The sequence below is a fragment of the Dreissena polymorpha genome, chromosome 13 (assembly GCF_020536995.1).
Source record: "Dreissena polymorpha isolate Duluth1 chromosome 13, UMN_Dpol_1.0, whole genome shotgun sequence".
Lineage (NCBI taxonomy): Eukaryota > Metazoa > Mollusca > Bivalvia > Myida > Dreissenidae > Dreissena > Dreissena polymorpha.
In genome coordinates this window covers 64,396,433-64,420,489 of record NC_068367.1, presented here as the reverse complement: position 1 = coordinate 64,420,489, position 24,057 = coordinate 64,396,433, and the positions used below count along the sequence as shown (strand labels likewise).

The window sequence follows — 24,057 nt, the reverse complement described above, 5'->3', positions numbered from 1 at the left end:
GATTTTGAACCACATCTGACCAAATTTAGAAATCGGTCACGCTATCTTTCAATTTTCTGACAACGCTTTAGGGATATTTGCCCCCCCACACACATATAAAAGTAATAATAATATAATAATAACCTACCCGTTTTGTAACGTTTCTAGTGCTGAACTTAGCAAAGGTATTATTATCTCCCGCCATAGGCGGAGAAATATTGTTTTGGCGTTGTCCGTCAGTCCTTTCGTCTTTCCATCCGTCCGTTCGTCTGGTACTTTTGTGTTCGGGGCCATATCTTAGAAAGTGCTTTGGCGGATTTTAATTGAAACTTGGTATGAGTATATATATATGGATAAGAGGATGATGAACGCCAAATGGCATTGTACACCATCGGTAAATTACGTAGTTAAGGCCCTTTGTATCTTGAACAAATGCCTTTTAATATAAGCTTAGAGCTTTATCTCCGTAAAAACATGAACCAGAGCCATGAAACTTGCCAAAGTTGTTCTCAATTATCTGGGGGTGCTTCACATTCAACACCCAAAATCCTACGGGCTAAGGTCAATGTCACACATTGAGGTCAAAGTTCACAAATTTGATGAATTATTCATTATTTAGCCATTCCTTTACTATGATTCAATGGATTCTGTAATAACTGTCCACAATTATTCTCCATTATCTAGCTGAGTGTCAAATATAAGATCCAGGTTGCTAGGGTCATGGTCAAAGTCACACACAAAGCTCAAAATCACACATTTTGATTAAATATGCCTTATTTGGTAAGGATTCCACCATACTTAAATGGATTCTCAAAATGTCCTGATGTAATTGTTCTCAATTATCAAACAGTGCAAGACCTATATGTTTTTCACCAAAGTCAAGGTCACACATCAAAGGTCACACATTTGTAGAAATATTTATTATTTAGCCATTATTTTACTATGCATCAGTGGATTCTGTAATAACCTTCCATAATTCCTCTCCATCTTCTTCCTTGCTGTGTGTCGTATGTAAGATTCAAGTCAAGGGTTACATGTAAGGTAAAGGTTCATGTCTGGGGTTACGGCCAACGTCACACAATATACTTCATGTAAGGTCATACGATTCACATCAGGGGTCAATGTTACACAAATGCTTCATGTAAGGTCGTACGCTAAACCCCTAAACTGACCAGCATTTTTGCCAGAATTATGTATACATCCAAAAAGGGAGAGCATATAGTCGCTGACTTGTCTGTCCTTCCTTCTCTTTCCTTACTTCTCTCATAATTTTATCTGGAGGAGCATATTGTTTTGGCGTTGATCATCCGTCCATTTATCTGGATAAGATTGTTTGGCGATGTACATCCGTTCAGAACACTATGGTGTCCAGAAGCATATTATGAAACTGATTTCGTGCATTTCAATGAAACTTGGTTTGGGTGTAAATATAGATAAGCGAATGATGCACACCAACTTTCTTTGCACACCACCTTTTAATGCAGAATAATCACCTTTTGTTCCTTAAAATACATTTTTTTCTGAGCTTTTTAAAATACTGTTTAGGTATATTGAATTAAAACTAGGATATATTTTGGCGTTGTCTATCCGTTTTTCCATCCAGAACACGTTTGTGTCCAGAAGCATTTATTTTGCGGGGGATATCAATTCAACAAATTTGCTTGTAAATATAAATATGCCGAAGAAGTGTTATGAAGATGACGCAAAATATGTTCACAATATTTGTATGTTATTCAAATTAGTGACCATAATTTAAAATCCACATGACTAATTTTCGTTTTACGCTAAAATGTTTTCAAACAAAAGTTCTGACCAAGTATCATGCATATTAAGCAATAAATGAGACTAATAGAGATCCTACATTTTTCTTATATTTTACACAGTGACTTATGTCCGACACGTGAGCCAGTTTCGGAATTAACTTAGATATTATTAAAACAATTTTCCGGACTTTGTTTATTTGAAACAGTTTAAAAATATAACTTTTGAGTGTTCAAACGCTTCTCGTTTTTCCGAGTAATTGACCACACATGACCATGTTTCGACCGCGGTCTTGATATAAGAGAAATACGTTATTTTAATGTATCATGCAGTTATATTATAGCTTCTTGAGTTTTCGCAAATTCCTATTTGTCCTAATGACCTAGTAAGTGGCCTTACGTGAACCATTTCAAATATCGATTTAGATAGTGTCAGACCAATTTTCCGACCATATTTAATGATGTTGTTGAAAAATTGGACCACTTGTTCACTAACTTATTCTTCTAGTTGATTAAGTAACCTTGGTTTACTCTTCATGACTCTGTTTCGAATGTCGCCAAGATATGACTTTTACAGATGTTTTGGCAAAGTTTGATTAATTTGGAATGTTCTTCTAGATTTTCCGCACCCATATCTTTATATTACCTTTTGACCAAATGTTTGTCCGCAAGCCAGTTTCAAATGTGCAATCATTAAAATATTGTGTTAAAGTTACTTGGAGATTGGGCCCATCATGTGGCTTGTAGAGCGATCACAAGCGTTTTATTTAATATGACCGTGTGTCCGTGTTTTACTGGTATATGTATTTCCCGGTAATTTTCTCGGCCACAATATAATTGAGACCAAAGTTCTGATAAAGTTTCATAAAAAAATTGATAAAAAAGTTGTCTTGTAAGGAGTGCACAGGATAATTGTTGACGACGGACAACGCACGACGGGCGATCAATAAAGTTTCGACACTGTCATATTATTTCTGTATACAATTTTTATATAGAGTCCAAAATGCAAAAACTGGCCCCAATTTGTGCAAAAGTGGTTGAAATGCTCCTAAATAACCACCTACAAAACAATGTCATTCATATATAAATTCTCACAACATTTGGTGTGGATTTGATAAAACAATATTCCGCGACTTGTAAAACTTCTAACGGACGGACAAGTACAATTCTGCATGTCTCTGTCTCGCTCATTGAGGTGGGCATAAAATGCCAGTACTTTTTATGATGTCATCACTCACATAACACGTGTAATGTGATTAACAAGGACACACATGTGATACATATACGAACAATTTTTTACACATCAAATTATACTTAAAGATGCAAGTTATATTATCAACAATGACACACATATTAAAATATAATTCCAATAAGTTTAAATTTGTTCAGTCATTGAAGACGAAAAATACCCTGCAACGGCTTATTCCATGATGTTGCAAAACTTGAATGTCAATACAATTAATCTCTAAAGTGTGTTTCTTTGCTACTTAAAGTTGATTGCACAAAAAGACGAAACGTTTCATGATGATTTATTAAATGAATTGCAGAAGTGAGACAAATAGTGTTACAAACACAACAAATGACGTATAGAACTGCTACATAGTTTGAACAAAACTCATACAAAGTTTTGTTTTGTTTTGATTTCTTTTTTATATACAGAAAACTGTATTCAACCCAAAGTACACATTCGCAATGATGAAAGTATTTAAAATCTTGCCTTATTTCACATACATGTTCACAGAGTATCGGGACAAAGTTACTCCGTGCACTTCTTACTAATATAAACTTTATTGATAACGTTTCTTGGTCATACGCAGATAACCCAAGGACAAGTTTGCAACACAAAGTTATATATGTATCCACAAGTTCAAGGGCACATAACTATTCACAAAGAATAACTATGACAACATATAATTAATTGACGTTTTGTGTGTGTTGTTGTAGTATAGTTACAGGTCGTTCCCGCGTCTTCATGACTACATTTGGTATCGACCTTCCCCTGTGATGTTTCAGGGGAGACAATCTCCAGATAAATTCTTGTCTGGACGCAGCTCCGCCGAGGGAGTGCAGCAAGCAGCTCTGCCTTTATGGCCACTATCGTCACCGGCCGTCGTCTTCAACCCCGAGACGGTTTCCCCAGTGCGTTGTGCGCACTGAGTACCGCCGCCCCGGGTCCACTCTCTAGGGCCACACCCTCGATGTTCTGATGTTAACACCAGGTCCACCCCGTACGTCCTCCATACTGGTAGGCTCCCTGTCCCGCTCTCTCCAGTCCCTCTCTTGGAAAGTATAGTGTGAAAGCCACACTACCTCCTAGACCCTTGCATACAGGGTGGCTCGGGCCCCCGGTCTTCAAGATCCCGGAGATAGCAAACCCCCGTCGATGTACCAGTCCCTCTCTTGGAAAGTATAGTGTGAAAGCCACACTACCTCCTTGACCCTTGCATACAGAGTGGCTCGGGCCCCCGGTCTTCAAGGTCCTGTATCAGCGGTTGACGAGACCGCTGTATCTTCGGGGAGACAGCGAACATAGCAGTGTAGAACACGTCCGGCTCGAGGGTGGCGGACTCAGCTGGATTAGCAGAGCCGCCCGCAGAAGTTCCCTCTATAAGGAAATATGTACAGGTGAGAAGATCTTCTGCGGGTGTCTCTCGCCTCGGTCGCGACGCGCACGCTTCAGCTGCTGACCGAGATTAATTGACGTTTTGCTTTTTACCATAGTATTTATGTTGATACATTGAGAACTGAGAGACCGCTTAACGACATAAAGTTTACATTTACGATGATGAAATATCAATTTCAAAGGCACAAAACTACTCAAAGAAGATCGCGACATGCGCGAAAATCAAGTCTTTCATTTATAAAAAGTATAAACCGTTGCATTTATACAGTTTCATGTTGATAGACCGAACATTGATTTATTAAAGTAACATCAGCAGCTAATCTCAGCCCGATCTAATCACACATGGATGTAGTTCGCGTGTAGTTGTTGGTTTGAATATTTTTTTGACATTATATTTAAGAATGATATCACACCTTGGGTTGTTTGAAATAAAAAATGTATATCCAACGAAACATAGAATTATTGAATAAATAACAATATTTTGCAATTGTTTAGAATAATTGTTTACACTTCGAACTCACAGATAAAATTAGTAAGGGTTCTCCGGTCGGTGATTATGGTGATTACCATCGACTGCAAACGGACGACAGTTGCACATAAATACTGTTTTATCGGTAGACATAATGTATATTTAATCCTGATTCGATAACGACCATTTGCTATTATGTGGTTGGTTGATTTACTAAGCGATACAAAGCACGACCTAAACTGTCAAACACGTGATCATCAGTCATACCTTAAGGAAGACGCAAGTGTGTCGAAACTATGTCATTTGAACTCAGAATTGTGTTCAACTAAATTATCTTGATATATGTTATCATCTACGGTATCAGATACATCTCCTGTAATTTAATTTAAATATAACATAGTTTATGTTAAATATACAATAGTTGTCCAGTTTTCTAACAGAAACATAAGCAAAACGACTTTGACCACTTACATACATACAAGTTAACAAAATATATTCAAAGTGCATCACTGCAATACAAACACAAGCGTGGTAATTTACATAAATAACAATGAAAAGTATTGAAACATCATGTACACAAGTGTCTGTATTAAAAAATCAGTAATTAAAACATGTTATAAATAAATCTATTTAGGGCTGCATAACATAATAATTAAAATCACAGAAAGTACTTTTTATTTTCCCTCACATATTTTCATGCCGATCTAATTATTCGATTATGTTTGGATATTCGCTATGGTGTATTTTCAAAGAATGTAAACATAGTTTTTTATGTTAAATACGTCTATGAACATTACACGCCTTGATATAATTTCAACACTCTAGATATTTGCTTTATTTCGAAACCCTGTAACGCCGCGTGACACGAGAACGTTAGATATCTGCCCAAAGTGGCCCGAAGTCTCGACATCAAGTGGCTAATTTTCTGAATCTTTTCGCTTATCAAGAAAAAGTACAATTTTACTATTAATTGAGCTTTCATTATATGCACATAGTTGCATCTGAACAAGATTTAAATAATTTATTATTTTGATTCAAACGATCCAAAGCTAGTTTGGGCACACATGGATGTTCCTATGGAGACCTCAGAATTAATTCGTATTTAAATGTATACAACCGTTTCAAATACAATTAAAAACTGTATGATTTCCTCTTTCAAACTATTGAGTACACAAGCAATGCGTTTCGAATAGTATTCAATAGTCAAATCATACATGTTCAACTTCGATTCAGCCTACCGTCGCTTTCAAACACAATTCATCGAAAGGTTTGCTATTGAATTGAATGGGGAAATTAAGAACTGTGTTTATTGAAAACTCACAAGTTTGTAATTAATTTCAATATAATACTTGCATGAGTGTAAGATTTATCTATTATATATCTTCTAAAGAACTTTATCGCACCTGTGCAATTATGGCTTTATAAAGCAATACTTTCGTACTTTAATTTAAATTTGCAGGAGTGAAAACGTTTGGAAAATCATTTTCTTTCGATAAATACATGCTTATGCATTAAAGATGGCGTTGAGATACTCCCTTTTTAACTTTAGTAAATTAGTACTACACATTCGCGATTCTAGTTTTAATTTTTCCCTTTCACGAAAACGTAAAAAATAAAAAAAGGAATCCGGTCTGTTCCGCGGTCCGCGGTCCTTATCAGATATAAAGCACTGGGGACTTTATTTGAAACGTACCTTAATGCTGTAAAGGCTTTTTTCTCGTAACAGGTTTCGGCGTCACTTGGGAGGATTATTAGATTACCTCAAAACACCCGCGAGACTTCGTAACCATACTTAAGGTAATAAGCAAAAAATTGACCTCATAGCGTCATCGTCAAAGCATACGGAGTTAAAGGGATCTTTTCACGGTTTGGTAAATTGACAAAATTGAAAAAAATTGTTTCAGATTCGCAAATTTTCGTATTAGTTACGATATTTGTTAGGAAAGCGTAATACTGAACATTTACCGTGCTCTAAAATAGCCTTTATATGAATCTATACTACCAGACCACATCTAGCTTTAAAATGTTGTCCATTGCTATAAGGAACGATGATTTTTTTATGGGTTAATTTTATTTTACGAAATAATTTAAGAAATATTCGTTGATTATTTATGTGGCTTTAACAAATTAAAGATTAAATCGAAAGGTGAAAATAACTCCACTATGAATGTGTACCGGTATATACATTACGAAATCGCAGACTAAAGTAATTATTCAAGCTGTTCAGTAGAACTTTATAATAGCTGTTTAACCTTCCTGTGAGAATAAAGTATGTGGACCGTGCTCTGTGAAAAGGGGGTTAAATGCATCTACGTAAAGTGTCGTCCCATATTAGCCTGTGCAATTCGCTTAGGCTATTCAGGGACGTCACTTTCCGCTTGTATTGTTTTCTTGTTTATAGAAAAGGTCTCATGTTTGTTAAAATTACAGTTAAGGTGGAAAGTGTCGCCCTAAATAAGCCTGTGCGGACTGCACAGGCTAATTTGGGACGGCATTTAACGCCTATGCATTAAACCTCCATTTCACAGAGTACGGCCAATTTGATTTTGTGGGCACTTTAAAAGCACGTCCTTTAAGTCAAATGTTTTTCAACCGTAGCTTCGTTCATTTCGCAGTGGGTTCTTTATCACAAGTTTAAGGTTTAACGTGAACAGTTGTACTTCTAACCGCGATAAGCATAACAAATCACTTTGAGGGATGATTATAAAGTACTTGAATCTTAAAATTAATTAATAATTATACAATTAACAAGCAACTATACGCACGTACCTTACCACGTTTCTGTCAATGTTCGTAATTATAATGTATTGTTTACATGTGTTTTCTCAAATGGTTATGCAAATGCTTTTACTATCTTTTTATCCCCACACTTTTGAAAAGCGTGGGGAAATTGTCTGTCCGTCTGTCTGTCCGTCCGTCCGTCCTGGCCACTATCTCCTCCTACACTATAAGCACAAGAACCTTGAAACTTCAACACATGGTAGCTATGAGCATATGTCCGACCCTGCACTATTTGGAATTTCGATCTGACCCCTGGGTCAAAAGTCATGGGGGTTGGGATTTTCACTCATTTTTTATGTTATTTTACATTGTCTTCTCCATTTCTACACCGATTTACTTCAAATTGATACTAGTCATCTCTTATGACAACACGGTCAATCTCAACTATGCATGGCCCCATTACCAACCCTGGGGCGCGCCCTGGGTCAAAAGTTATGCGGGTTGGGGTGGGAACGGGTCAGAGATTTCTACTCATTTTTTAATGTTATTTTACATTAACTTCTCCATTTCTACACCGAATTACATGTACTTCAAAATGATACTGAACATCTCTTATCACAATACGGTCAATCTCAACTATGCCTGGCCCCATAACCAACCCTGGGGCGCCCCGCCCACATAGACCACGCCCACCAAAATTTTGTTTCTACATAACTTCTTCATTAATTCACCAATTGACTTCAAATTAATACTGAACATCTCATGGTCATGAGCCCGAGCTATTTTAGCATAATTAAAATCCAAGCCAGATTGGCGGTCAAGACCCATAATTAACACCCAAGCCAAATTGGCAGGCAAGACCCCAAGCTATTTCAGCATAGTTAAAATCCAAGCCAGTTTGATGGTTAAGATCCCAATCTATTTCAGCATTATTGAAACCCAAGCCATTTTGGATGTCAAGACCCCGCGCTATTTCGGCATAATTAAAATCCAGATTGGCGGTCAAGACCCCAAGCTATTTTAGCATAATGAAAACAAGCCAGATTGGCGGCCAAGACCCCAAGCTATTTCAGCATAATTTAAATCCAAGCCAGCTTGGAGGTCAAGATCCCAAACTATTTCAGTATTATAAAACCCACGTCATTTTGGCGGTCAAGACCCCAGGCTATTTAAGCATAATTAAAATCTAAGTTATTTTTGTGGTCAAGACTCCAAGCTATTTCAGGCATATTAAAATCCACGCCAGTTTGGTGGTCAAGATCCTGAGCTTTTTTAGCATAATTAAATCCTAGCCAGATTGGTGGTCAAGACCCCGAGCTATTTCAGCATATTTAAAATCCAAGCCAGTTCAGTGGTCAAGATCAAGAGCTATTTCAGCAAATCCAAACCAGATTAGCGGCCAAGACCCCGAGCGATTTTAGCAAAATTAAAATCCAAGCCAGTTTGGTGGTCAAGATCCCGAGCTATTTCGGCACATATAAAAATCCAAACCAGATTGGTGGTCAAGACCCCGAGCTATTTCAGCATAATTAAAATCGAAGATTGGCAGTCCATACCCAAAGCGATTTCAACATGATTAATATCCAAGCCAGTTTGGTGGTCAATATCCCAAGCTGTTTTAGCATTATTGAAACCCAAGCCATTTTGGATTTAAAAACCCTGAGCTGTTCCGGCATAATTAAAAAAATCCACGCCAGACTGAGGGCTAAGACCCCGAGCTATTTCAGCATAAATTAAAGTCAAGCCAGTTTGGTGGCCAAGACCCCGAGCTATTTTAGCATAATTAAAATCCAAGCCAGATTGGTGGGCAAGATCCCCAGCTATTTCAGCATAATTTAAATCCAAGCCAGTTTGGTGGTCAAGATCCCAAGCTTTTTCAGTATTATTAAAACCCAAGCAATTTTGGTCAAGACCACGGGCTATTTCAGCATTTTCAAAATACCTGCATTTTGGTGATCAAGATTCCAAGCTTTTTCATCATCATCATTAAAATCCAAGCCAGTATGGTGGTCACGATACCGAGCTTTTTCAGCGTAATAAAAATCTAAGCCAGTTTTGTAATCAACACACCAAGCGATTCGGCCTTATTGAAATCCAAGCCAGTTTGGTGGTCAAGATCATGAGCTATTTCAGCCTAATTAAAATCTAAGCCAGTTTGGTGGTCAAGATCCCGAGCTATTTCAGCATAATGAAAAACCAAGCCACATTCGATACCCAGGGTCCCGCCCACATAGGCCACACCTACCAAATATTGACTTTTCGTCCGTCCTGGCCACTATCTCCTCCTTCACTATTATAGCTAGAACCTTGAAACTTAAACACATGGTAGCTTGCGGCGTGGGGATACGCGTCGGCCTCTGCCGCGCCATTTCTAGTCTTACGTATGTGTTTGTTCGCCAATCCCCGAAATGTTCATATTAGAATTTCTGCATGTAACGTGCATTCCAGAAAGTTGCAATGTCTTTCACAGAAAAGTTGTAAAATGTGAACGACACACTGAAGATAGTCCAATTTCGTTTATGCAATAAAAATACTTTTTATTCATAATTCGTAAGTGTATGTTATGGTTCCTTTTCTTTTCGACTCACTGTAAGTGCATGTAGGACAACAAACTGCACAAACAAAATCAAAATTAGATCAATAAAATTCAATTGGAATTTTATTTTGAGACTTTTACATGCATTAAAGAGTCGATTTTTAAGATATTTTAGTATGTACAGCGCATTATTATGTTAGTGGACATCAGATGCAGGCAAAATGTACTATATTTTATATACGTATAAGCAACATTGTGCAATATTTCTTTTTTAATATTCCTTCTTTTTAATTAAAACCACGTTTAACCACCATTAATACTCAAAACTAACACAATTGAAGAAAATGCTGCTTGAGCGTTAGAGGAAGCTATATTGAGGTCATTGAAAGTACAGACGTTTTAATCATGTGCGTCAAGATAATATCTATGAGTTATGCGTTAGTTAATATCCCCCATGTGTTCAAGACTGTGGAAACCGTTGATGCTCTCATCACGCACAAAGTACTGTATCTATTTTAAATTTGCATTTTTACAAAAAGAAACAATGACCTTAACCTAAAACAGATCTGTTCCAAAGCAAAAGCGCGTTATTGACGACCGTACGCAAAGTTCACTCACGCTTGAAAACAAGTTAGTATACATCATCCAAACTAATGATGGCCTTATCAAACTTCTATCTATATGTTAAAAAAAATAGGTCGTACTCTCATTTGCATGCAGCGAACTATGTTTGCAAATATAAAAATTCAATTATGATTACTAATGTAGTAGACTTGTGTAACAACCCTTAATATAAAACAAACAAGATAACATATCAATTTAAATTGAGACTTTTTTGTTTTTGAATCAATTGCGAAAACAAACTTAGATAATCATGTTCAGGTTTAAATGCAAAAGCAGAAAAGGATGTGTTCTTGTGTTATTGACGTTGATTTTTGTTTTTATAATAAACAGGTTCGTTCGAAATATCTCAAGAACAGATATTATGAATCACGGAATCATGTCGGATTCAAATTCAGCATACTCAAAAACTTTGACAGGATGCTGGAGCAGTTCTAGGGCTTGTGTTAGATTATTTGATACGTCCAAGGACTATTCAAATGCAAGCCAAATTAATGTATGCGTTTATCAAATAGTCCCGACTATCAAAAAAGCGATAATATGCATTTATGATCCTAAAACGGACATATATATCTCGAAATCAATATTGAACAACGGCAATTGGGAAGGAGCGCTAATTGGAGAAGTTTTAAATCTACTAAGAACAGACCAACACATGGAGTTCTTAGATTTGGGATGCAATATTGGTGTGTATACGATATCGGTGGCAACTTTAGGTCGCCGAGTGACGGCGTTGGACGCGAACCGGAAGAATCTGGAGATGCTTCTGACGTCCTTGCAGATTGGAAACCTCACAAGGAATGTAACTATGCTTTGGAACGCTCTGTCGGACAAATCGGAAGTGGTAAACCTCAAGGAAGACGCCGGGAATGTTGGCGGCATGGCGATTGTGAGTGGCCAAGAATTGGCACCTGATTTCGAAAATAGCACAATAGCTGTAACGCTTGACGATTTAGAGGTCATGTTCAGAAAGAAAAAGTTGCTGATCAAGATGGATATTGAAAGGTATGAGATGAAAGCGCTCTTAGGAGCCAAACGGTTCTTTGAATACGTGAACATTCGATACTTGATTATGGAATGGATGCATCACGCCGAGACAGATACTGGTTTAGAAATTATTCAGTTCCTGTCAGCTCGAGGTTTTGTTCCATACGCGCCCAACGACAGAACAAGACCACTGCAGCAAGAGACGAGAAATAAATGGCCAAATGACATTCTGTGGAAGCAGACGGACAGTGGAATCGACAAATAATCCATGAACGTGTAAAATATACACATTATAAAGCCTGTTAGTTCCGATTAGTTTTAATCTTTGTTAAATATTGTAAATACAAATATTTGATATGACCAACGTCATTTCAAATAAAATTTGTATACAGGTAAAGACATTATAATAGTAGCCATAAATTTAGCGAGCTTTACAACGACGTGTTAAATAAATATGGTGTTTAATGACAACGAGTGTCAGATATTCTTTTCTCAGATTCTGTAAAATAAATAATAACAATCAATTTTCACATCCACACTACCGTTATGACCAAAATAACGTCAAGGAATACACGGAACATCTTAAATATGTTTTATACATGCTTAATTGAAGATTAAAAAACACCAAAATCCATAGAAAGCCATGCGCTAGTGCGATAGTACGATGGCGACAATGCGATAGTACGATGTCGGCAATGCGATAGTACAATGGCGACAATGCGATAGTACGATGGTGACAATGCGACAACGCGATAGTACGATGGTGACAATGCGATAGTACGATGGCGACAATGCGACAACGCGATAGTACGATGTCGCCATCGTACTGTCGCGTTGTCGTACTGTCGTCATCGTATTATCGCATTGTTACCATCGTACTATCGCACTGTCGGCATCGTATTGTCGCACTGTCGTCATCGTATTATCTCACTATTCCATTGTCGCCACCGTACTATCGCACTGTCGTCATCGCATTGTCGCACTGTCGTCATCGTATGATCGCACTATCGCATTGTCGCCATCGTACTATCGCAGTGTCGCCATCGTATTGTCGCACTGTCGCCATCGTACTATTGCATTGTCGCCATCGCACTATCGCATTGTCGCCATCATACTATCGCATTGTCGCCATCGTACCATCGCGTTGTCGCCATCGTACTATCGCATTGTCGCCATCGTACTATCGCACTATCGCATTGTAGCTCTCTTGATTTTAACGTATAACTACGATGGCAGTTATGGTATTCCGTAGCGATTGGATATGATAATAAAGCATTCATTTAGTTTATTTTAACTGCGTCTTTAAAACACGATAAGGTATATGTTTACCTTTAGAGGGGAACATCGCGCACTCAATGCAGATCAATGGTTGAATACACAGTGCAAAGTTCCATTTAAAGCATGCTAAACTCGAAGATTACTTCTGATCAGAAACGCACTGATAAGCTATCTCATCAGCTGAAAAGCAAAAGGAGTAATCATCTGCATGTTTATTACAAGTATTGACATTTTAAAAACAGCAAGACTATGTTAAGGGCGACAACGATGTAATAATACCATGCCATGTTTTTACATATTACTATTATTTCGGCTTTTATGTTGTTGTTTTTTCGCAATATTACTTCCTTAGTCGGACAATCAGTATCAAGAGGCATAAGATAATCTACTTCATTTAGTAAACTTATTCTGATAGTCTCATGAACGTGATTTGCATAAAACTTGATATTGTGTTTTAAAAACTGGTCAGTGTAGTTTTATCCACATTATGCTTGTGATTTTTAATTTATCAGTGTATTTTGCACACTTTGAGGGTAAAATTGCAATTAGAAACATTCCTTACACACAACGTATTGGTAAACATGCATGTTTACACATGCTTTGCCCATATTCATACTTCAAGACGCACAAGTTTAAGTCTGCATAAAACTAAATTCAATCATGTTTCATTGCGTGTGATTGTAATACATGGACCCCGATGGTACATATCAGCCACTTGTACATACATTTCTGTTCGTGTAAAAATGTCATATCAGCATTACATGCACGTACGCAAAGCGCACTTACTTTTTAAACGTAATTATTTCTCATTTTGTGTGATTGTTATATAGGGACCAAGGTGATACGCATCAGCCCCTTGTATACGTTTCTGTCCAAGTACAGAGGTGAGATTGGCATAAGGTGCCGATCCACAAAGCACAATTAAAACATAACAGCATAACTTAGAATAAATAATTCCTCAAGCGTGTGGGGGGTTTTGTTCAAGATTTTATACAATATGTTTTAATGTGATAAACAACCGCCAGATATTACATCTTCTATCGTATTGCATCCACTCTCTAATTTTCAAAAAAATAATTACTAATGACTCCAGAAAGTACATACTTTTAAATTTAGATTTACATAACAGCTTGAAGAATATGTTACCTAAAACGAACTAATTGCCATGCGTACAAGCAAGTGGAATGAAGCACGAATCACTGCAATTGTAGCCGAGAAGCTAATACCGTTCATGCTGTAGCTGTGACCGCATCAGCAATTGATCTTTCTACAGTCTGAGAGGGGCCATATTTGTGGGATCAAGCGGTACACTTACATTTTATAACCAGTGTATGGGTATTATTTAACATGAAATAAAAAAAATGATAGTGTGTGTAACAAAGAATTGAGTTTTGGTATAGCAAATGTCAAATGAAAATATACATCCGACATTTACATTATAACAACAAGGGTCATGCGACGTGCATACATCACTTTATCACTACCGCAAGTTGATTTCAAAATGCATTAACGATGGACAAAGATAAGCTCCAGAAAAAGCTTACAATGATATTCTTTTGTGGCATTCATTTGATCTCTTGACATTGGACCTAGAGGTATGTGGTTGGGCGCGACATAATTTGCATATTGATTGATTTGAAGATTATAAAAGACACTCTCCCTTGCCACTCAAAGTTTCCCGCGCAAAATTAAACGTTATAACAGCCGTAAACAAACTGGCTGTTTTGTGCTAAAAGCAAGAAAATCATTAATCCGTTTCTAGATTTTATATTACGTTCCACATTGATAAATATATTCAAGGTGGTTTCATTGTGTTTGCACGAATCAAATGCGATACGCTTTCCCTTAATATAAACACATATGGTTTATGCAAAAAGTTTCGCCTAAGCCTCTTTATGTGTGCCTAATTGTAATCAAAGTACTGACAGTACTGGTGTGACGATGCTTTTGAAGAGGATGGATATAAAAGCATCAATTTAAGTTGATCTACATCATCACAATTGTGTATGTGGGTACAAAAAAAAATTTGGTACGAAAAGTTTGGGAACGAAAAAATTATGGCAAACAAAATTTGATTACGAAAAAAAATTGGGTACGAAAAAAATTTGGGTACGAAAAAAATTTGGGAACGAAAAAAAAATTGGTTACGAAAAAAAAATGGAAGAAAAAGAAAACAGAAAAAGAAAATTGATGTAAGTTTATTGAAGAAATGTACAGAAAATATGTTAAATAAGCAATAGCGATATTTTTCTCAGCCACAGAGAGGGCGATAACACTCAATGTGTTCACATTTTTTACCATAGGCTTTGTCAATGACCTTTATAGTATGGGTGGCTTTGTTATTATTTATTGCTATCATGTAACTGCATGATTGTGTATATTTTTACAATACACAAAGCATAAATAATGATATATTATACTGATTGAGCTTATAATAATTTGATAACTACAGCCAGATTAATTAAGTACATAAAATACAATTTTTTGTCCTGATTTCATGAAGTCTTGAGATATTTATGCACATAAATATGGGTTGATCCACAAATTAAAAGCATTTTTTTTATCTGTGTTTGGTGCAGGCTATTTTTCCATGACTGTGAAAGTTAAACTTTCATGTGAAAAGGGTGTTAATTTTTTCTGAAGTATTTCATTCAACCATTGAATAAAATGAACTGTTCTGCATATAACTTGCCATTTTGTTCGGTGACCAACAGGAGATGACCATGCAGGGTGCCAGAGAAAGGGATAAACATTTGAGATCTGGTCAGTACTTCATTATAAAAGTGGTTAAATGGTATACATTTTATATCTGGCCAGTGCTCAAGAGAAAATGTGTACATTTCAGAAAATTTTACCATTTAAAAATGTTTAAATACCGCTTGACTGAGGCTCTTAATTCATCTAGCATGAACACTTGTACTATATCTTTTTAACACTACAAAATAATATTTAATATACAAATTTAATCTACCAATGTGTACAGATACTACTTAACATATATTTGACTGTATTGAATGTAGGAACTAGCTAAAATATACATTAGAAAAAAAGATCAGGGGGTGAAATATTCATTGCCTGAAGCTCTGACGCTGGAGCTATGTTTATATATCTTTAAACACACTGATTAAAAAAGTAAAACAATACAATGATACAACAGAGGGAAAATCATCCCCTCTAAACAACATGATACATACTTATGTATACTATTTTTAAATCTGGATCTGGATTGGTACACATCAGGACCTTTAGGTATGCGCACTGCGGGAGAGAGATCGGAGTGACTTACATTTTGGATTTAATCTAATCACTGAAATTCATCACTGAAGTTACAGTATGATCTCATTTGATATAGATGTACATGATTGTATCAAGCAGCATAATTGAATAATTATCAGTATAAAGTATTGTCATGATTTCAGTATCATTTAAATGATTTCAGTCAAGTTTATCATTCATATAAATTAATTTTGTAAATATTATCAATATAAGTATACTAGATGCAAACATATTTGAAATACTACAGTTTGATATACTGTTTATAATGTAACTACACATCCAAGCAGTCCATCAAACCATTGCAACAGAGCCACCTGGTGTGCCAACGCACCAGCAGACAAGTCAAATGCCTTCTGACTTAGTGCATTTTACTATTTATAACATCTACATCAGTTACAGATACATGTTTACATTTGTATGTGTTTGAAAAAATGTATAACAAGAGATTGTCAAGCAATATGGTCCCCTACCGGTGAAACTCTACCATTGTCAGTAAAAATAGCAACCAGAATTGTAAACGTAGGAACATAATGAAATGATGTGCATTATCTCCATATTGCCATCTATCCATGTTTCAAGTTTCATGAAAAAATATGAAGAACTTATAAAGTTATTGCAGGATCCAGAAAAGTGTGACGGACTGACTGACAGACAGACTGACAGACAGACGAAGTGCAAACCGTAAGTCCCCTCCGGTTTCATCGGTAGGGGACAATACATGTATAATAAATAATATTTAATGACATCATCTGACCATGCATGTCCTAGATTTCAAAATCAAGGTCCTGGTCTGACACATTGGTAACATTACGTTAAACTGTTACGAGTCTTCTGACATTAAGTTTTATTGAACTGTGTAATGAAATCTAAATCGGGCACTGATTTTTCTTGTTTAAAATCAGTCATAGATCAGTTGTGGTCTCTCGGTAATGACCCATTTTTTGCTTACTTGTCACAACCTTAAAACTTTTTATACACTTCTATAATAGCAAATCTGGATTTAGGTGATCTTCAATGGTACATTTACACTTTAGCTCTGTCACAAGAGTGCTGGTAAAGTCAAGTCAGATATTTCAATCTAGACCATGTCAAACTCAAAGTGTCAAAGACAAATGAAAGATGCGTTCATTAATTATTGTCCCATTGTTTACTACTGCTGTGAGTTTGTATATAATATAACTGATGACCATCATGTGAGAGAAAATTCACATTATCTTAGTATATCAGGTTAAGCAGCCTTTTAGATAACAAAGTTGGATAGTTTTCAATGTCGCTTCTGGGGATCAAACCCGCAGCACAACCTCCTGCAATCAAAGACGACACTCTACCAATAGGCTTTTAGGAAGATTCTGAAATTTTTCGATCCCTAGTCAGAGCAACCAAACCAAAAATTAAGTCAAATATTGCCGACTCGGTATTATTGAGTCAGTTCATGAGAGATATCGGAAGATGCAACATCTCTCACGCCCCCTAGCATCGCCTTAAGCAGTATTCAATTCTCAACACGAAAGTGCTTGGGCCATTCATCCCGAGGGACCAGAAAAAACACTTGATTAGTGTTCGAAATAAAATCATTTGATTAATGACAATACTATTATTTGAGCCAGGTCACAGGGAAAGGGCAGTCTGATTCAGTATCCAATTAAACTATTTGTTATTGTCAGAAAACCGCTTTTAAGCAAAGAGCTGTCAAGCGACTGCAGGCTGATCTCGATCCAAACTGGCCACAATCGCCTTAATGTCTTTTTACTGTGACACAGTTCATTTGACTTTAAAATGATATTAAATACTAAAATAGAAAGAAGAAATAATACAAACCAGTTATTTGAGTAAAGACTTTGTAATCAATGTTTTCAGGACAGCTTGGTGATCTGCAAATCCCATGTGATATGTTGATATCGGGTATCATAGTCGTTCAATAAGTCGCAAAATGCTCGAATACAATTTACAAAGCAAAATGTGACTTAAATTGATAACTAAAAATACCAGTTTTGCCGTATCAAGCTGTCAATATCCAGAAAGTCCTGCATTCACATCGAATATATACTTCGAATTCAATCCATTGTTGACATTAGCGAAGATTTAGTTATTAAATAACTCATATATCCTGATTGACAGTTTCTAAATAGCCAACCAAGCCGATGTTTGCTGTAAGAAAGTTCTGACACGAGTGTGAACCAGCGCGGCCATTGTTATATGTTGAGGGATACGAATAAATTGCGTATATGACTCATATCCGCGGATATGACTTAAAATTGCAGATATGAACAGATTACGGCTTTTTAAATGTATTTTCCTTTATTTTTTATATGAAAATCGTTGTATGAACAAAAATACACTCCGTTCATGCGTAGTGTAACGATCGAATGAATTTTAACGTGTTTTTCATTGGCATTTTAATTTCAGTAACTCCAAATTCATATCCGCAAATATGAAAGACCAGTCGGAGCACCGCTTTTAGGGTGCTCTGTTTGAGGCAATGTTAACAGATTTATCACATATTGAGAATTTTTTAATCAACAATGCTAATCAGCGAGATATGCCGATTAGAAAAACCGAGTTATCTCAATCGGACTGGCTCGGTCTTTTACATAGCTCGCCATTGTGAAGAATTTTTTCATGGTATGATAACTTAGACGAGCTGCTGAAGCAGCATCGTCAATAATACATGACAGCCTCAACATTCCAACAAATTCATTGCACATATTTTGCACACCAATATTGCATGATATGAAATAACTTAGTGATTTGTCAAAATATATAATTATGTGAACCGAGTGTAAGTTAATCCTTTTTATAAGACGGAACAACATGTTTAATCAACGCTAATATCGCAATATATATTATATAACGCTACGATGCAACGTGTAAACGTGTTATTATCAAGAGAATTACTATGTGTTATTGATAATGTTTATCATTTATTTGATGATGAATTTATAAAAGTTATCAATAAAAAAAGACGTTTTATAACCAACACTTAATCGTCCAAGTTAGAACTTAGAGGCACGTCTGGGCTTATACAAATCGACAGCGATGATATTAACTTCAAAAAAGTCAAATCAGTCAACATTTCGAATATCCGAGTGACACCAAAAGGAGTTTTTATAAATCCTATTTGCATTTGCAACTATCAAAAGATATGTAATCCGTCTATTGAATGACGCTTCAATTCTGCGTGACCGACAGAATTGTAAAGGATGTTAAAATTTTATTTGCAGGTAGGCTTTTGATTTAAAAGAAAGCTGTATTAATTTTAAAATTTGGGAAATATGATGTACAAAGCTCTATAAATGTATATTTCAATTAAATGCAGCCTAATTTCCGTTGGCAAGTTATAACAAGACACTAACATACAATCTACGTGTTGCTTCACGTAAATTAAAATGAAATTAGAAATGTGTCCGTTTAGTTTTGCGGACATTATTTGAACGGTCCATATTATAGTCATTACTTCACCATTAAAATAATACATCCTCCTTAAGAATTAAAGATAAAGCATATGCTTTAAATACACTTAGCCTTCTTAGGTTTTGAATAAGTTTGGAATTTATTTTGGAAATAGTCACCGGAATATACATATTTGACAATACATGCTTGTTAAAATAATTAAGATTTTGATGACAACAATGTAAAATATGCTCATGATGTTTAGGATGAAGTTTTTGTTGTTGATGCTGCTGCTGATGATGATGCTGCTGATGTTGATTATGATGCCGCTGCTGCTGCTAATCATGAATTATGATACCGCTGCTGCAGCTTATTATGTTTATGATGGCGATAATTGTGATTATAGTGTGATGTTGGTGATGGTGATGATAGTGACTTTCATGGTGATGTGATAAAAGATGATAATAAAAATGAAGATGATGATGATGATGGTGGTGGTTGTGGTGGTGGTGATGGTGGCGGCGGCGGCGGCGGTGGTGGTGGTGGAGATGGTGGTGACGACGACGATGACGACGATGATGATGATAATGATGATGATGATGATGATGATGGTGATGATGGTGGTGATGATGATGATGGAAATTACGCAAACATTAAGAAATTATTTATAGATCAAAAACATTTAAAAAAACGGTTCGATAAATTCAAACAGTAGGAACTACTCTAAAACGCACATCGGGAGCCTCGTTATCAATATGTTAATGCGTCGTGGTAATTGTTAAAATGGGCAGTGTTAAACGTATCTATTGGTTTTAAATCAAATCGGCATTAGTTGTTAGATTTTAAAAAACGTGTGAATTGGGTCCTTAAAATGGTCTGAACATTTAAACTCCATTGATCAAATAAGAAAGAAAATATAAACGAGAATAACTTAGGATCACCAATATTTGTAAAGGATTATTGACGTTTGTTATCGATCGATAAAACTTCTAATATACTACATTAAGGCGACAAGGTCCAATGATTCTCAATGCGTGTAATTGAAATCTATTGAAATCTATTGTAATCTATTGATGTATCAGGCGACTCGATTTCATACATGGCCATGCAACTGTGAGATTTAGTGCCCTTCAACAACTTTTCAAGCCAGCATTCTTGTCACATTTTTATCCAGTACAGGCACAGAATGTTGAAGTGTGAACAGAAAACGTATTTGGCCTTAGGGCTTATAGTAATGATCTCATCTGGCGCAATGATGCTGTTTGTTATATCATAAAAGGATACCACAGTTGCAGTTACGTTGCCAAGCTGCTTTACAGTTTCTTCACAGATATGCGGTAAACAATCGTGCATCATGCCGATGCCTTATACTCTGGCAAACACAGAGGTGGAGCCTATCAAGTTGTGTGTTGATCTGAAAGTTCCTGGCTCGAAAGTTACACCAATCTGCATTTACGACCCAAAACACGTCGATATTTACGTGTCTGGTGAGTTGGCAAATACAGGAATTTGGGAAGGTCACCTGATAAAAGTCGTGCACGAGATTTTAATACATAATCCGGCGATGGAGTTTATGGATATTGGGTGCAATGTTGGAGTTTACACCATCGCCGTTTCTCATTGGGGGCGGAGGGTAGTTGCCATCGATGCCAATAGACGCAATCTGGAACTACTTCTGACGTCATTAGAAATGGGTAAACTGACGCAGAATGTGACGCTGTTGTGGAACGCATTGTCAGACAAAGCGGAAACAATGTCGCTGAGATTAGACTTAGCTGTTGCTGATAAGAATATTGGTGGAAGTCATGTGGATGGGAATAATTCTACAATGGTTAATAATATCGTATACGCGGTGATGCTCGATGACCTTGTTGGATATTTTGCAAAGCAGCCACTGTTTATAAAAATCGACATTGAAGCAAGTGAATGGAAAGCGCTCATGGGTGGAAAACATTTCTTTAAAAGTGTGGATATCAAGTACATGCTCATGGAATGGATGCATTACAAGACTCATTACTTACATGAAGGTGATTTGATCGTTAATTTCTTGACAGACAGGTCTTTCAAACCATTTGATCCTCAAAACAGAACGATAGCACTTGAAACCAAGGACAGTCACACGTCGTGGCCAGTAGATGTCTTGTGGATCAAAAACTAATAACTTATGGCTAACATGTATGTACGTATAATGATGACTGTTGCTAACGTTTTAATACGTATAAAGATGACTGATGCTACATTTATAATTATTAACTAAATGAATGCGTGTATAAAAAGAAGAACATTCAGATTAAATTTTAATAATCTGAAACGATTTCCATATGATCAAGCGAGTTTTTTCTTAAAAGCTGAGTCTGAAAGATTGTTAAAAAAGTATACTTGATGATTACAAGTAAAATATAGCTCGTTGTATCAATACAAAAACGCGTTTATATAAGAAGAAGCGAGATGAAACTGGATGAATGTTTTTATAATGAAACCGTATGCAACAGCCAATGGTATGGAAGCTGATGACACCGGAGAAAACAACTGAGGGGATGACAGAAAGAGATTCAGTCTCGACATCATGTGTTATTACTGATGTTGTTATTCGCATATGGTTTAATTTCTAGAGCCGTGAAATTTTGGAATTACATTAACAACGGTTTGTGTGAAAGAAGAAGAACTTTGTCAAATTAAGTTCAATATTATATAGCCTATAGATTTTTTTTCAGACAAATTATTGTGTTTGGAGTGAGGACCTTTGCGTCGTTTCTCAACGCACTTTGTGATTTTGCGCTGTACATGGTATATTTCATTTTATTAAATAGACTAACATATATTTAGTCCGTTCCAGGACTAGTTCTTATTATTTTCGTAATTTTACGAACTCACGTTTAAGGCAAATAAGTATCTTACGTACGTTAAACTGCGCAATTCTATATTCAATTGAAAGTTTGAATTGCAAGTTCTCTATCAGATGGTCATTTGTCAAATTATATACGATACGATACTAGTAGTAAAATAATACTGCCGAATGATTCTGTAAATAGTTCGTGATTTTCTTATCATATTTGACTTGTAATTGCTATTATCACAATATATGCCGCCACAGCTTGAATACCAAACAATACCATGTTAATTTTAATATAAAAACAATCTTTTTTTAAGGATGCGAATAGTTAAAAAAAGGTTACAGGATCTACTGACTTATAATTGCACATTTTCAATATAATAAACTAGTAATAAAACACTTTTTTAGAAACATTAATCAATTTCTCCAGTTTCTTCGTTTTACAACATAGTGCTCCAGCTTGAACAACCATGAACAAAGATGTGACATGAAATATATACTTTTTATATCACAGTAATATTGAAATTGCGCCACAGATACGCCATAGAATAAAAATGACCACCCGCCCAAAAAAAAGTGTCCATCAAAAAGGCACCCTAACCGTTTCAAATCCTAGCTCGAGTACTGACAAAATATTTCTGCGAATTGAGCATTTTTTAGATAAATCAAATAAACAATATCATAAGCACGTTTACTCTAATATGTTTTCAAATAACGATATATATATCTATTATTACGTCTAGACCGAGTATGATGCAAATTGTCGAAATTTTCGAAATTAATGTATACATTGACATAATAATTTAAGCTCAATACTCGAATAACAGTGCTTTCTTGGAAGAAAACTTTTCGTTCACCAAATTTAAATTATATCATGATGCAGATTTTCTTATGTCTTGTATGTTTGACTTATAAAAAGAAGTATTTCTCTTGCGTTATAGCAACAAGTTTTGCTCATAATTTCTTTTCTTATATAATTTATTAAACTAAAATAGCATTCACAATTCAGTTTTTATACTAAACACACTGTTATAGAGAATAACAGATAACTACTTGATAGTTTTGTAATAAATTATTCGAGGCTAAGAAGAAAATAAATGGCAAATCTTACAGATATGTCATTTTATTCGTGCCTCGCCTGATATGCTGCGAGCCGATCACGATTGAAATCAAAGCGCTGAAGGCACTGAAGATGTTCGCTATTGCATAATTTTACACGCAATTCATTTTTCAAAATCAATCGCAAGTTTGAAATAAACACACGCCATCCAACTTTATAAAGTGTGTGTCATAGCGTACGGGTCGAGTTTTGTGTGCCCTTCTTATCATCCTTATTATTTCATAGAAATAACTAAGACAAAATAAAAACAGCATGCTTTTTGGAAGTTCTGAAAGCATAGAAAGTATGATGAAAATGGTAATGAGAACTTAATATAAAGAAAATTTGCAGTCACCATAATATTAAAGGAATATTTTTGCTAATATCAAATGACTATCTCACCAAGAATATAAATTCATAATGAAAGTTCCGTGTACAAAACTTTTGATTTTTGACACCATATACAAATTCAAAATATACAATAA

General features: G+C 35.9%; 3 protein-coding genes across 3 annotated transcripts in view; 1 reads left to right on the top strand and 2 right to left on the bottom strand.

Moving 5' to 3' along the window:
- Window positions 1-24,057, bottom strand: part of LOC127855577 (uncharacterized) — a 185,454-nt gene that overhangs the window by 55,716 nt on the left and 105,681 nt on the right. The gene's annotated exons all lie outside the window — the stretch shown is intronic.
- LOC127855578 (uncharacterized) overlaps window positions 1-24,057 on the bottom strand; it is a 246,130-nt gene that overhangs the window by 147,172 nt on the left and 74,901 nt on the right. The window lies entirely within an intron of this gene.
- On the top strand, window positions 10,923-12,167 carry LOC127855583 (uncharacterized). Its single transcript, XM_052391316.1, has one exon. The coding sequence runs from the start codon at window positions 10,963-10,965 to the stop codon at window positions 11,959-11,961; it is 999 nt and encodes a 332-aa protein (XP_052247276.1). The 5' UTR covers window positions 10,923-10,962; the 3' UTR covers window positions 11,962-12,167.

Bases quoted from the DNA above. Each gene is read 5' to 3' on its own strand.
- LOC127855583 (XM_052391316.1), top strand. From the start codon at position 10,963: ATGTTCAGGTTTAAATGCAAAAGCAGAAAAGGATGTGTTCTTGTGTTA.